The 12,401-nt window shown below is 37.1% G+C and overlaps 1 protein-coding gene across 1 annotated transcript in view; it reads right to left on the bottom strand.

Annotated features, from left to right (window-relative positions):
• The window catches only part of acss3 (acyl-CoA synthetase short chain family member 3), a 53,543-nt gene that overhangs the window by 23,404 nt on the left and 17,738 nt on the right, over positions 1–12,401 (bottom strand). The window contains exons 7-8 of the mRNA XM_051691169.1: positions 10,622–10,717; positions 4,459–4,610 (exon numbers count right to left, since the gene is read on the bottom strand). Coding sequence (XP_051547129.1) covers positions 4,459–4,610; positions 10,622–10,717 — 248 coding nt within the window. The remainder of the gene's footprint in view (positions 1–4,458; positions 4,611–10,621; positions 10,718–12,401) is intronic.

The following is a 12,401-nucleotide window of genomic DNA, read 5'->3' as shown; positions in this document are numbered from 1 at the left end:
GTTTAATATGGTTTGAAAAAGCAGCTGAAATATATGCAACTTCTATTTTACACAATATTATACAAATACAGATAATATTAATGATTTAGGCAGTCATTTGCATTCTCTCTCTCAGATGCTGGTGTCCTATCCCCCACCCAAAGGCTTTTCTAAAAGAAAATCTGACATTTTAAAAGCATTGGTTGAACGCCAATTTAACAGTGAAAGATTTGAAACAGCTCTCCCAGAGAACAGCAGCTCTTTTAATAGTCCTTTCACATTAGGTACAAATTCCAAGTCTTTAAATTTTAAAAATAATAGGAAAGGATGTGACTTTATGAATTTATAAGGTCCCTTTCACCATTAAATCATTCTGACAGCCTGGTCTCATGAAATTTACGTGAACATGACAACATTTTTGCTATTCAAAATGTACATGCTGTATAACACGTTTGGCTCCAGTTTTCCAGTGAAATGTCCAGCTGGGGGCGCCAAAAGCAAGTAAAATGGTGTCGTATTCAGACAAGGTTTTAAGGTGAATTTTAGATCATTTTTGTAAAACATACCTCCCTAACCTAAAACTTTTGCCTGAACCTAACCATTAGATTTTTAAAATATAAATGAGACGTTAAAGACATCCTTACTAAATCAATGCCTAAACCTAACCAATAGTGTTTTCAAATATAAATGAGACGTTAAAGACATCCTTTCCAAATCAGTGCCTAACCAATAGTGTTTTAAAATGCAGAAGCGAAATGAAAAAGCACATTTTCTGAAGCAACCACATCATTTTGTGCCACTTCTATGACTCTGTAATATCACGTGTCAGCTTGAGTTCATAGCTGGACTTGAACCGCGGTCATCCGACTTTAAGTCCAATGCTCTATCCGGTGAGCTACTGCAGAATCGAATCACCTTGTAATAAGTATATATCTGTAGATGGGTCTGTAATACAAGCATTAAAATGTCATTTTATTTATAAAGTCATAATCAGCCATTTAAGTCATGATTTGAGTGAAAGTGAATAAAACACAGTTGTTGTAGCGCCTCTAGTGTTCATTTCACCTGGAAACTGCAGAGTATTGTACCTGGAGACACGTATAACAAGTTTTTTAAAAATGTATATAGAGTCATGTTTTCACTATGAGACCAGGTTGCAGTCTGACTCTATGAGTCGGTATCTATGATTAAGGACAGTATTAAAGCAGAGCTCTTTCACTGTATCACTCCAGGGTCAAACAACGCACAAACGACTCATTTATCTGGAGTCAAGTTCAGATGTGTGTGTGAGATCTGCATGAGAACAAGCTCGAATGTGATGGGGCTACAACACATGGTACATTAACACACATACACACACCTTTGTCAAAAAACTATCATTAATGAGTCAGTGCAGCCCCCTGTGGAAAACAGACAATGACAACACAGAAATGAGGCACTGATTTATATAGAGCGAGCATAATTTACTGTTGTCTGAATGAGTGGGTGAAAAGGTTGTTTTAAAGAGTGCTTTTGCATTTTTGTATAACTCAAGTGTTTATTTAAATTTCTGCATGTACATTAATTTCATAGCCAGGTGCACATAATCTAGAACAGCAACCTTCTGCAAGTGTAGGTTAATATCAGTCTTATGATCCTGGCGAAAGGGCAGATCCTGATCTTACAATCCTCTGAGATGGAAAATTCTACTGAGTAAAGCTGTGCCCTCTAGCATGCATTTAAACCTGAGCTGAGAGCTGCAGGTTACGGCACCAACACACAAGACACACTGCACGACTGAGTGCCTGTCCTTTTGTGTGGTAGTCACGCATTTCACGACTCCTTTGGGTCCAGCTGAATTCTCCTATTTCATCCCTGGGAACGTATTTCGTGCATAAGTCTTTGATTGTGCCATTATGCTGATTTAACTAAAGAAAGTGACTTATATATTCATTAAGGGTCATTTTAAATATATATAGTTTAACGTTCAATGGGAGAGCTAGATCAAAATGCAGCACATTTAGAAGGAAATAGTAGCTATATGTTAATTTTCTGGTGGAAAATAAAAACCCATTCTTTCTAATAAGATGTGCATAACCTAAATGCTAAAGAAGATATTGATTAGGTGGCAAACATTTTAACGAGTGCAAGCTAGTAAATGACAGTGACTATTATGCTTTAATTAGACAGATTAAAGCATCACAGACAGTACTGTTTTTATCTAGCAGAGTCCAATATGCTGGTAAGATTAACAAAACCTAAAGCAAACACTAAAAATTAAACTGAAATTAAATTTCAATTAGAATAAATTATATTTTAAATATAATTACATTTTTAGTTTTTGAAAAATGTAATTCAATTAAAACTGAATTTACTGGCCACAATTTTTTTTACTATCAAATTAAGTCAAGTCAAAGGTATTTTAATTGCAATAGATACTGTCAAATATATAATTAGGTAAAATATTTTTGTACTTATGACAAAACCTTTTTGCAGTAGCCTGTATACAGTGAATGTAGCAATAATTGACATTTAAACCATGCATGACATAGAAATTCGAAAAGGGTTACTAGCCAGTAACTGTATTATTTACTCAAAGTCATTTTACTCGCATATCATAAAAGACATTTAGCATCTTACATGAGGATTATAATTTACCCAAACCTGTGGTTCTTCTTCCCTGAGGTAAAAGCTCTCTTAACCATCTATTAACTGGATGTTGTTGTAAAACATTAATTGTCATAATGTGTTTAAATGGGCACTAAACTGTTATTATTTGCAGACTATTATTTGAGTGCAAGGAACAAGAGGAACTGCTACAGTCTAATGCAACAGTGATTTAGTTTAATCAAAGCCATAATAGACGTAGAGTATAGAAGCTTTATACTGCTTTATTGAATCAAACCCATTACTATCACCATGGTAACTACACAATTGACTCAATTTGTCCCTTAATGCACTGTCAAACCAAACAGCAACAGGCTTTTTGTACAAACCTAGATCAATGGTTCTGAACTGGTTATGCTTCAGGACCCAGATTTTACACTGAACATCAATTGTTGACCAAAATCTGTACAAAGCTGTATACTGTACAAAGTACAAAAAAATCTCCTTTAAAACAAAACATGAAATGTATTACTACCATGAACTGCAAAGGCTGAACCATATGCAAAATTATTCACATGAAATAGGCTAAAAAGAAAAATTGACAATTTGGCACTAAAAATGGCACTGTTTGGAGGGTCTTTGTAAATTAGCACCAAATCACGGCATTACACCACTGTGCATTCAACAGAAAACAGTGGTGTTCACAGGTGAAATAACTTCATTTATTTGCATAATTACTTAACTTTTTAAGGGGGGGGGGGGGGCAGCTCAGCAAGTATTGACGTTGACTCCCACCCCTGGAGTCACGAGTTCGAATCCAGGGTGTGCTGAGTGACTCCAGCCAGGCCTCCTAAGCAACCAAATTGGCCCAGTTGCTAGGGAGAGTAGAGTCACGTCGGGTAACCTCCTCGTGGTCGCTATAATGTGGTTCTCGCTCTCGGTGGGGCGCGTGGTGAGTTGTGTGTGGATGCCGCGGAGAATAGTGTGAAGCCTCCACACACGCTACGTCTCCGCGGTAATGCGCTCAACAAGCTACGTGATAAGATGCGTGGATTGACAGTCTCAGACGCAGAGGCAACTGAGATTCTTCCTCCGCCACCTGGATTGAGGCGAGTCACTATGCCACCACGAGGACTTAGAGCACATTGGGAATTGGGCATTCCAAATTAAGGAGAAAAGGGGAGGAAAAATAATAATAATAATAATAATAATAATTTTTAAGTAGCAACCAATCATTCTCAAATGAGAAGCAGTTACACATAGCCCAAGAAAAAGATAAAAAAAAAAATTTATTTTATTTTATTTTTCCTCAAAATATTCATGACAAATATCACAGTATGTGTTTACTGTTAAAGTCTGGCAAAGGCAGTAAAAAAAAACTCAAATAAAAATAAAAAAGATAAATGTATACAAATGAATTATTTTAAATTTATTTTATTTTTTTAATATTCATGACACATATTGCAGAACGTGTTTATTGTTATAGTCTGCCGATTTAGTCATTAGCATCTAAGCCAATAAAATAGAGCCAATAAAATTTATTTTTTTAAAAAACACTATACAAAATTATTTATAAATATAAATTTATTTTTATTTATTTTCAAATCCTTTAGAACATATCTGCATATATCAGTTATTGAACATTTAAAATTAAGATAAAAAAAACAATATCAATCAGTCTCTATAGCCATGACCCACCAAATGAGAAACACTGGCCTAGAGTACTTATGCTAGATTTTGCTATGAAAACTAATAATTTGGTGGACAAAACACATAAAACGCACTTCTTCCAGATGCTATACTGCAGATGAAGGAGATCACCAGTTGTGGGCCCTTATGTGACTTGTTGCTTAAATGGTAATGGTTTGTGTACAGGTACAAATGTTTGGTTACCTACTGAGCTGGTACCGTTTCCTGTGTTCTGCCTGAGGGTCTTGCTGGCGAATGGCTCTGATAGCAGTGGGAGCTGTAAACATGGAAGTTGTGCCGTGCTCCGACATCACACGGAAAAATGCCCCGGGGTCCGGAGTCCCCACCGGTTTACCCTGCAGAGACAACACCTCCTTACAGCTATCTAAATGCAGAAATAACATTATTCTTTTAACCAAACACTAAAGAAATTTATCAACATTGCCTTTCAAAAATGTATCTAAGACAAGATTTCAAAAAATTTCCAAATTGGCAGCCAGAAAGCCTCTGGAAAGGTTTATAGAATTATTTGCTCTATTTTGCAAGAGGGCAACCTTTTATTTCCTCTCAATTATGGTCATTTTTAACATTAATGTTAATATTTAGTATTTACGTAACTCCAGCCAGGTCTCCTAAGCAACCAAATTGGCCCAGTTGCTAGGGAGGGTAGAGTCACATGGGGTAACCTCCTCGTGGTCGCGATTAGTGGTTCTCGCTCTCAATGGGGCGCGTGGTAAATTGTGTGTGGTTCGGAGAGTAGCATGAGCCTCCACATGCTGCGAGTCTCCGCGGTGTCATGCACAGTGAGCCGTGTGATAAGATGCATGGACTGACTGTCTCTGAAGCGGAGGCAACTGAGACTTGTCCTCCGCCACCCGGATTGAGATGAATAACCACGCCACCACGAGGACCTACTAAGTAGTGGGAATTGGGCATTCCAAATTGGGGAGAAAAGGGGATAAAACAATAAAATAAAAAAATATTTAGTATTTACTTCGTCCCCTTGTTGCCTGTATGACCAAAATCTTAAATCCCAGTATGAATAATTTTATACAACAGTTAGTTCTGGTCCTCTATTCTGATTTGACAAGTGCCTTTCCAAGCTGCAACACTGCTTTGCAAATGAAAACAAAGTACAGTCACACTGTGACTACACCGGATGCAAGCGTTACATCAAAACTAAATCACTCCCATTGAAATCAACAAAGCTGTCTATACTGTACTGCTCTTTTGCAACACTTGGTATGTTTACGGCAGGTTTTAGCATACAGCTTTCATCTGTCTGAGCAAGCATCCACCTTTTTCCTCGCTTCGGTGCCACTACAAAAAGATATTTCCTGGCGGATGCTCCACACTTCCGCTTAGCTGTTATAATCAGCTAAACAAATCTACTGTTGATGGCGAGCAGCAGAGGCAAAAAAAAAAAAAAAAAAAAAGCTACCAACGCCCAAAACATTTCGAGATGCACCAGATATATAAGTAAATATAATAAGATGCAATAAGCAAAAGATGCATTACCCGAATTCTCCGTCATTTGCTAACTTTTTAAAACATTGATGTATAATTGCAAATGCTGTGCGTCACATACAGGATGCATGCAGAGAGAGAGAGAGCTCAGTGTCTAATGAGTAACTTTACCATGTAAATGTTTGTGATTGTGTAGCTTTCTATTTGGGATTGACGTCAATAGCATAGGTAAATATACAGCTTTCATTGAGAAAAAGATGTATGTTTAGTGACAGGCTGTTCTGCCCATTTTGACTGTTTATAGTGATATTTCAGTGCTTGGTAATAGGTATAAGCTGAGAGCCGGAAGTCTGTAGCATTCTTGTTGGAAGCAAACGCTAAGCATAATGTGTAACTTCACTGCCTTGAAAAATCCAGGATACATGACAATTCGTAACTGAAATATTTGAAATTAGATTCTTAAATTAAAATCACCATGTAAATTCAGTTTAAATACTTCAAGTAGAAGGAACCTAACTGAATCAAGTAAACCCAACACAATCTGACATGTCAAAATAACTCAAATGAACTCTTTTAGTGATATGCTAGCTTATAAAAGTTAGCATGCTAAACACATGCTGGTGGGAAGCACAACGGAATGCAACTTGGTCACTATGCTCTGGTTAGCACAGGAACTGCTCAATGGATAAAGCAAAGTGTAGAATACTCTAAATACACTTTATTGGTCCTCAACGTAAGGTCAAGCTCCACTTTTCACCATAATGGTACCCAAAAAACTATAACATAAAAGAAACTTTTCTAAATCTCAACAAAACACTAACAATTCTCCCCCTTTATCTTGCACAAAGATAAAATAACACTTGATTTGAACTCTTATTCTTGTTAATATTTACTTTTATTTGTATTTACTCTCCCTGTTGAGTCCCATGCAAGGCAGGTTGGGAAATAGAAATCATCTGCCCAGTTTCAGTTAACCAAATAAAACTTCATGTTGTCCCAACACACATAGATTAAGTAAAGCAGACAAGACACTTTTTAGTTAAAAAAAAAACTCAGTTAATTTAAGTTCCCTTGGTTACTTGAATTTAAGTAATTGGAACAAATAATTTTTATTATTATTATTAACATGATCATGGTAGGATTAAGTAAAACTGACAATAGTGAAAGTATTTGTTTTTTGTGAATTTGTGAAAACTGCTCCACAGATATATTGCAGTATAAAGTAAAATCAGAATCTCTATTCCATTTTCTATTATCGCCCAATTCAGAAGTGGGCACAAGCATTTTTTAGTATCGAACTGGATCAGCACGGGCATTTGCAGAGGTTGGGGAGAGAATATTCAATGAAGGATGTATTTGAAATGGAGAGTGGTTTGGAAAGGTGCCTGGGTGGCAGATGGGCCAAGAGAGTGACTAAGAAACAGAATAATACTGTTGCAAAAAGATTACACACAATAAGCATTGCACAACGCTGAGCTGTTGAAATATTCATGTTTCTTCCTGGCTGCTCAAAAAGAATGCTCTAAAAACTAAAAGACTTCATAATAGCTGGGACAAATCAAACAGATCACACAGGAATATCAAAATCTCATTTTTAGAAGAGCATTTTTGTGTATTCTGCTTAGAAAATAATGAGAATCAATATTAAAGTTATGAGAAATGAACAGATTTTTCTTAGACAAGCTTTGATTGAAGAAAGCTAATACAACTATTTTGACACTTGGGTGTTGTTATAGATACAGAATAGAAAGATAAAAAAAATTATCTGACTGATCCCAGTAAAACAGTAAGGGTAAAATAAACATGTCGATTAAGAAATAATTGTATTAATAACTATGGAATCAAAAGAGTCCACCGCCAGGGAGGCCTGGGTAACTCTGCCAGTAACGACGCTGACTACCACTCCTGCAGTCGCGAATTCGAATCCAGGGTGTGCTGAGTGACTCCAGCCAGGTCTTCTAAGCAACCAAACTGGCCCAGTTAATAGGGAGGGTAGAGTCACATGGGATAACCTCCTCATGGTCGCTATAATATGGTTCTCGCTCTCTGTGGGGCGCGTGGTGAGTTGTGCGTGGATGCCGCGGAGAGTAGCGTGAAGCCTCCACACGCGCTATGTCTCCGCGGTAATGCGCTCAACAAGCCACGTGATAAGATGCGTGGATTGACGGTCTCAGACGCGGAGGCAACTGAGATTCGTCCTCCGCCACCTGGATTGAGGCGAGTCACTACGCCACCACGAGGACTTAAGAGTGGAACTGGGCGTTCCAAATTGGGGAGAAAAAGGGGAGAAAATAATAAAAAGGTCCACCGCCAAGTCTGGTCTTTAGATATGGCTTTAATCCCTTCTTAAATGCAAGTCAATGGGACTTTATCTTCTACTAGGTGAAAATAGTAATTCTGTTTACTCTGAAAAAATCACAGCACACTTCTCAAGCTGTGCATTTTGAGGAATCGTTCATGTACAAGTGGTGTGGGACAAGTTACATGCCTACACTTCATATTTAGTGTTTATGGTTTGTATAAATCTCTAACCCTAAATTTGAGCTAAATTAACTGTTATAGCGAGCATCATTATTTAATAATAAACATATCTGGCATATTTCATCAGCTGTTAAAATAAAACGTCAATCATTGCCAATAAACTCAAATGTGTATGTGCACTCTAATTAATCTGTTCTAATAAATTTGTATTTTCATTATTTTTTTTTTTTTTATTTTTTTTATGAGTGTACTATTGAGAGATTTGTTGAGATTAAACTACCATTGTAGCAAACTAACAAATTCAGCCAGCATCTATCTTCTATTTTCTCTCGTGTAGAGAGGCAACACGTCTAATTAGTGGAGGAGACGCCACTGGCAAAATCTCTTGATGGAAAACCAACACGGGCAGGTCACCTCCCACCAAGTGCAAATTATTTAAGTATTCATATATTATTTAGTATTATGTTACATAGTATTCACAAGAACAAGTACTTAAAAGGAATAGTTCACCCAAAAATAAAAAATCTCATTTATTCACCCTCATGCCTCCCAAATGTGTATGACTTTCTTTCTTCTGCAGAACAAAAACAAAAATGTTTATAAAAATATCTCAGCTTTTTAGGTCCACATAGTGCAACTATTTTGACGGTCCAAAAAGCACACAAAGGCAGCACAAAATTAATCTATATGACTTCAGTGGTTATATCAATGTCTTCAGAAGGGATACGATAAGTGTTGGTCAGAAAGTGATCAATATTGAAGTCCTTTTTAACGATAAATCTCCACTTTCACTTCCATTTTGCATTCTTCATGCATATCGCCACCTACAGGGCAGGGAGGAGAATTTATAGTAAAAAAGGACTTAAATATTGATCCATTTCTCACCCACACCATATCAGCTCTGAACACATGGATTAAACCACTGGAGTCATATGGATTATTTTTATGCTGCTTTTAAATGCGTTTTAGGGCTGTAAAGTTCAGGCCACCATTCACTTGGATTGTATGGACCAACAGAGCTCAAATATTCTTCTAAAAATCTTTGTTTGTGTTCAGCAGAAGAAAGTCATACACATCTGAGATGCCATGAGGGTGAGTAAATAAGTGCTGCTCTTCCACCAGCACAAAAGCTTTTGAAATGAAAAGCAACAGCAAATTGAATGCAAGACTATAGTCAAACTGGGTCAGTAAATCAAACAGATTGTCCTGAAGGAGCATAGATGTGTTTTGTGTCTAGATAGTATCTGGATATTTTTTTAGTTGCATTGCTTTTACACCTCACATTCCAATTTGTTTCTAGTGTTATCAGATAAAGATCCAATCGCATTTACCCGTGCAAAATGGAAAATGGTACTTAAATATTACAGAGGTTCTGTTAATTGAATAGTTTCCTTCATTTATGAAATCAAAAAAGACAATTCAAAATGCTTCTTATTTTGAAATAAAAAAAACAAGTGATTTTGTCTGTTGCATTTCCCTACTTTAGAAACATTCCCACAATAAAGGGGATGCAAATAGGGATTATAAGTGGAAAAGGGGGAGAAAATAACATTTTAAAAGCACCCCCATGAAAATAGACCAGGAGAGAGATGTGGATGATGAATTGAGGAGAAAAGCAAGATATTCCAGTGGAATAATTCATGGAATGTTGTACATTAAATCGAAAGACCAGATTGCAAGGCTGCAGTGTTTGATGTGTGTCTTTTTCACATTGCAAGAGCAGATTAAAAAGAAATCCCAAGAAACCACAACACAACAATTTAATGATGGATATACGGAGCATGGCGGAAAACTTACAACCAAGTTATTCAAAGTGACATATAATGGTTATTTGTAGCACAACCTCATTACATATCATTTATTTGTAAGTGAATAACGAAAATGCATTAGCATTTACGCAAGTTACAAAACACACGTTAAAGGGATAGTTAACCCAAAGGTACAAATTCTGTAATTTGTTTTTGCTCCAAACCCATATGACTTTCTTTCTTGGTGAAACACAAAAGGAGATGTTAAGCAGACTCACAGTCTCAGTCAGCATTCACTTTCTTTGCATCTTTTTTCCATGCAATGACAGTGAATGGTGGCTGAGACTTAACATTCTGCCTAAACTCTCCTATTTATGAAGAAGAAAGTAATTCATATGAGTTTGGTGAATAAATGAAGGTGTTCATTTTTGGGTGAACTATCCCTTTAACACTTTAATGAGTTTTCTTCCTTCCTTGCATTCCCTGAGAGAAACACTTGCTAGGGTCTATAAAATTCCACAGTAAGGACTTGGCAGACCTCAGGTCAGTCGGAGCACCAGGATCGAGTAACCCGGCAACAGCAGACAATTGAGTGTTAGCAGGTTCAGTCCACAGGCCAACTGCTTTAACACATTCACACTCACAGTCTCACACACACACATGGCCAGTACCTCGTAAAGCACGGTGGAGTTGCCGTGTAGAAGGGGAGCATAGCAGATATACGAGTGGCCCACCACCCATCCGAGGTCAGATGCAGCCCACCAAACCTGACAAAGAGAGACATGCTGGTCAAATGGTGCCAGACACAATGAACAGGAACTTCAATTAAGTTCATACCTGGAAAGAGTCATCCCATTCCTTTTTTAACATTTTTTTTTTTTTTTTTTTTGCACCTAAAAGATAATTTAAGCCAGTTTATTATGGTGTGGTTAAGGCCCTTTCACACCCGAGGTGGCGCGATTATACGGAGCAAATTGTGATGAATGTCCCTTTCACATAGAAAGCGACACGAATGTTTGACATTCACGCCTTGGGTGACAAGTTTGAAAACAACCAAGACAAGCAAGCAAGTTCTCCATTGAGCAGATCAAAAAAATAAAAAAAAACTGATTTCTCTACCAGGTGTAGCAGCGATGACGAGTTTGTTGTTGATTTGTTAAACGAGAAAGAAAACACTTTCACAAACTATTTCAGTTCACCTGCTGGACAAGCTGACTGGCAGTATTATCATGTGCACACAGTCTGAGGAGTGATTAGAAAGGGTAAAAATTGAGGGCAAAAAATAATATTAGCTGTTACAACATTCGGATCAAGCATGCATACTGTATATATTTGTGTTAAAGTTGCCGTAAGCTATTTTTTCATGGAAAAGTATGCAAAAAAATGTCCTACTCCCTTGATTATCTTAATGAAATAAGTTTCCTGAGATATCACACCGGTCTCTGTGACAGCTGTAGACTTTGTAAACAGAAAACAAAAATCGGTCCGCTGGCATCGACACTTTTCACCTGTCAATAATTTTGCTAGTTCTCATAGTGTTGTATTTGAAGCGGATCATTGAGGCTATGATTCATAATATTTGTCAGTTGAGGGCGCTATTGTGCCACTGTTGAATTTGTCAGCCACAGGAACAAACAATGCTGCTCTTTTGCTCGGTTTTGGACTCAAAATTAACTTTGGAGGGAAGGGTTTTGGAATAAGGGGGCGTGGCTAATTCAACGGCTCAGTCGCTTACAGCACCTTTAAGTACATTTGTTTAAAACCACTGCGTAATGCACACACAATGACTGTTAAAAAAAATGTTTGATTGTCTCTTATTGCCATGTACTCTCTATCTACTTGTGTTATACATTTGTTCAAAACCCTGAATGTTACAAATTAAACATGTTATTTAAAAGTCTATATAATGCACACGATAAAACAAAAATCCCAACCAGCAAAACCCATCTTCTGTATGACCTATTATGAGATATTTTAAAACTTGAAGGGATAGTTCATCCAAAAATGAAAATGTTCTCTTCATTTACTCACCCTCATGACTTTCTTCTGCAGAACACAAATTAAGATTTTTAGAAGCAGCTCTGTAGGTCTAAAGTGAATGGGTGCCAAAATTTTGAAGCTCCAAAATCCACATAAAGGCAGCATAAAAGTAATCCATATGACTCCAGTGGTTAAATCCATGTGTTCAGGCACAATATGATAGGCATGGTAAGAAACAGATCAATATTTAAGTAATTTTGAATCATACTTTACCACACCTGCCTGCCCGGTAGGGCACGATATGCACAAAGAATGTGATTCACCAAAAACAGAAGGAAAAGGGACTTAAATATTAATCTATTTCTCACCCACACCAATCATATAACTTCTCAAGATATGGATTTAACCACCGGAGTCATCTGGAGTACTTTTATGTTGCCCTTATGTGGATTTTGTAGATTCAAAATGTTG

The sequence above is a fragment of the Myxocyprinus asiaticus genome, chromosome 47 (genome assembly GCF_019703515.2).
Source record: "Myxocyprinus asiaticus isolate MX2 ecotype Aquarium Trade chromosome 47, UBuf_Myxa_2, whole genome shotgun sequence".
Classification (NCBI taxonomy): domain Eukaryota; kingdom Metazoa; phylum Chordata; class Actinopteri; order Cypriniformes; family Catostomidae; genus Myxocyprinus; species Myxocyprinus asiaticus.
This window is presented reverse-complemented; position numbering and strand designations above follow the sequence as displayed.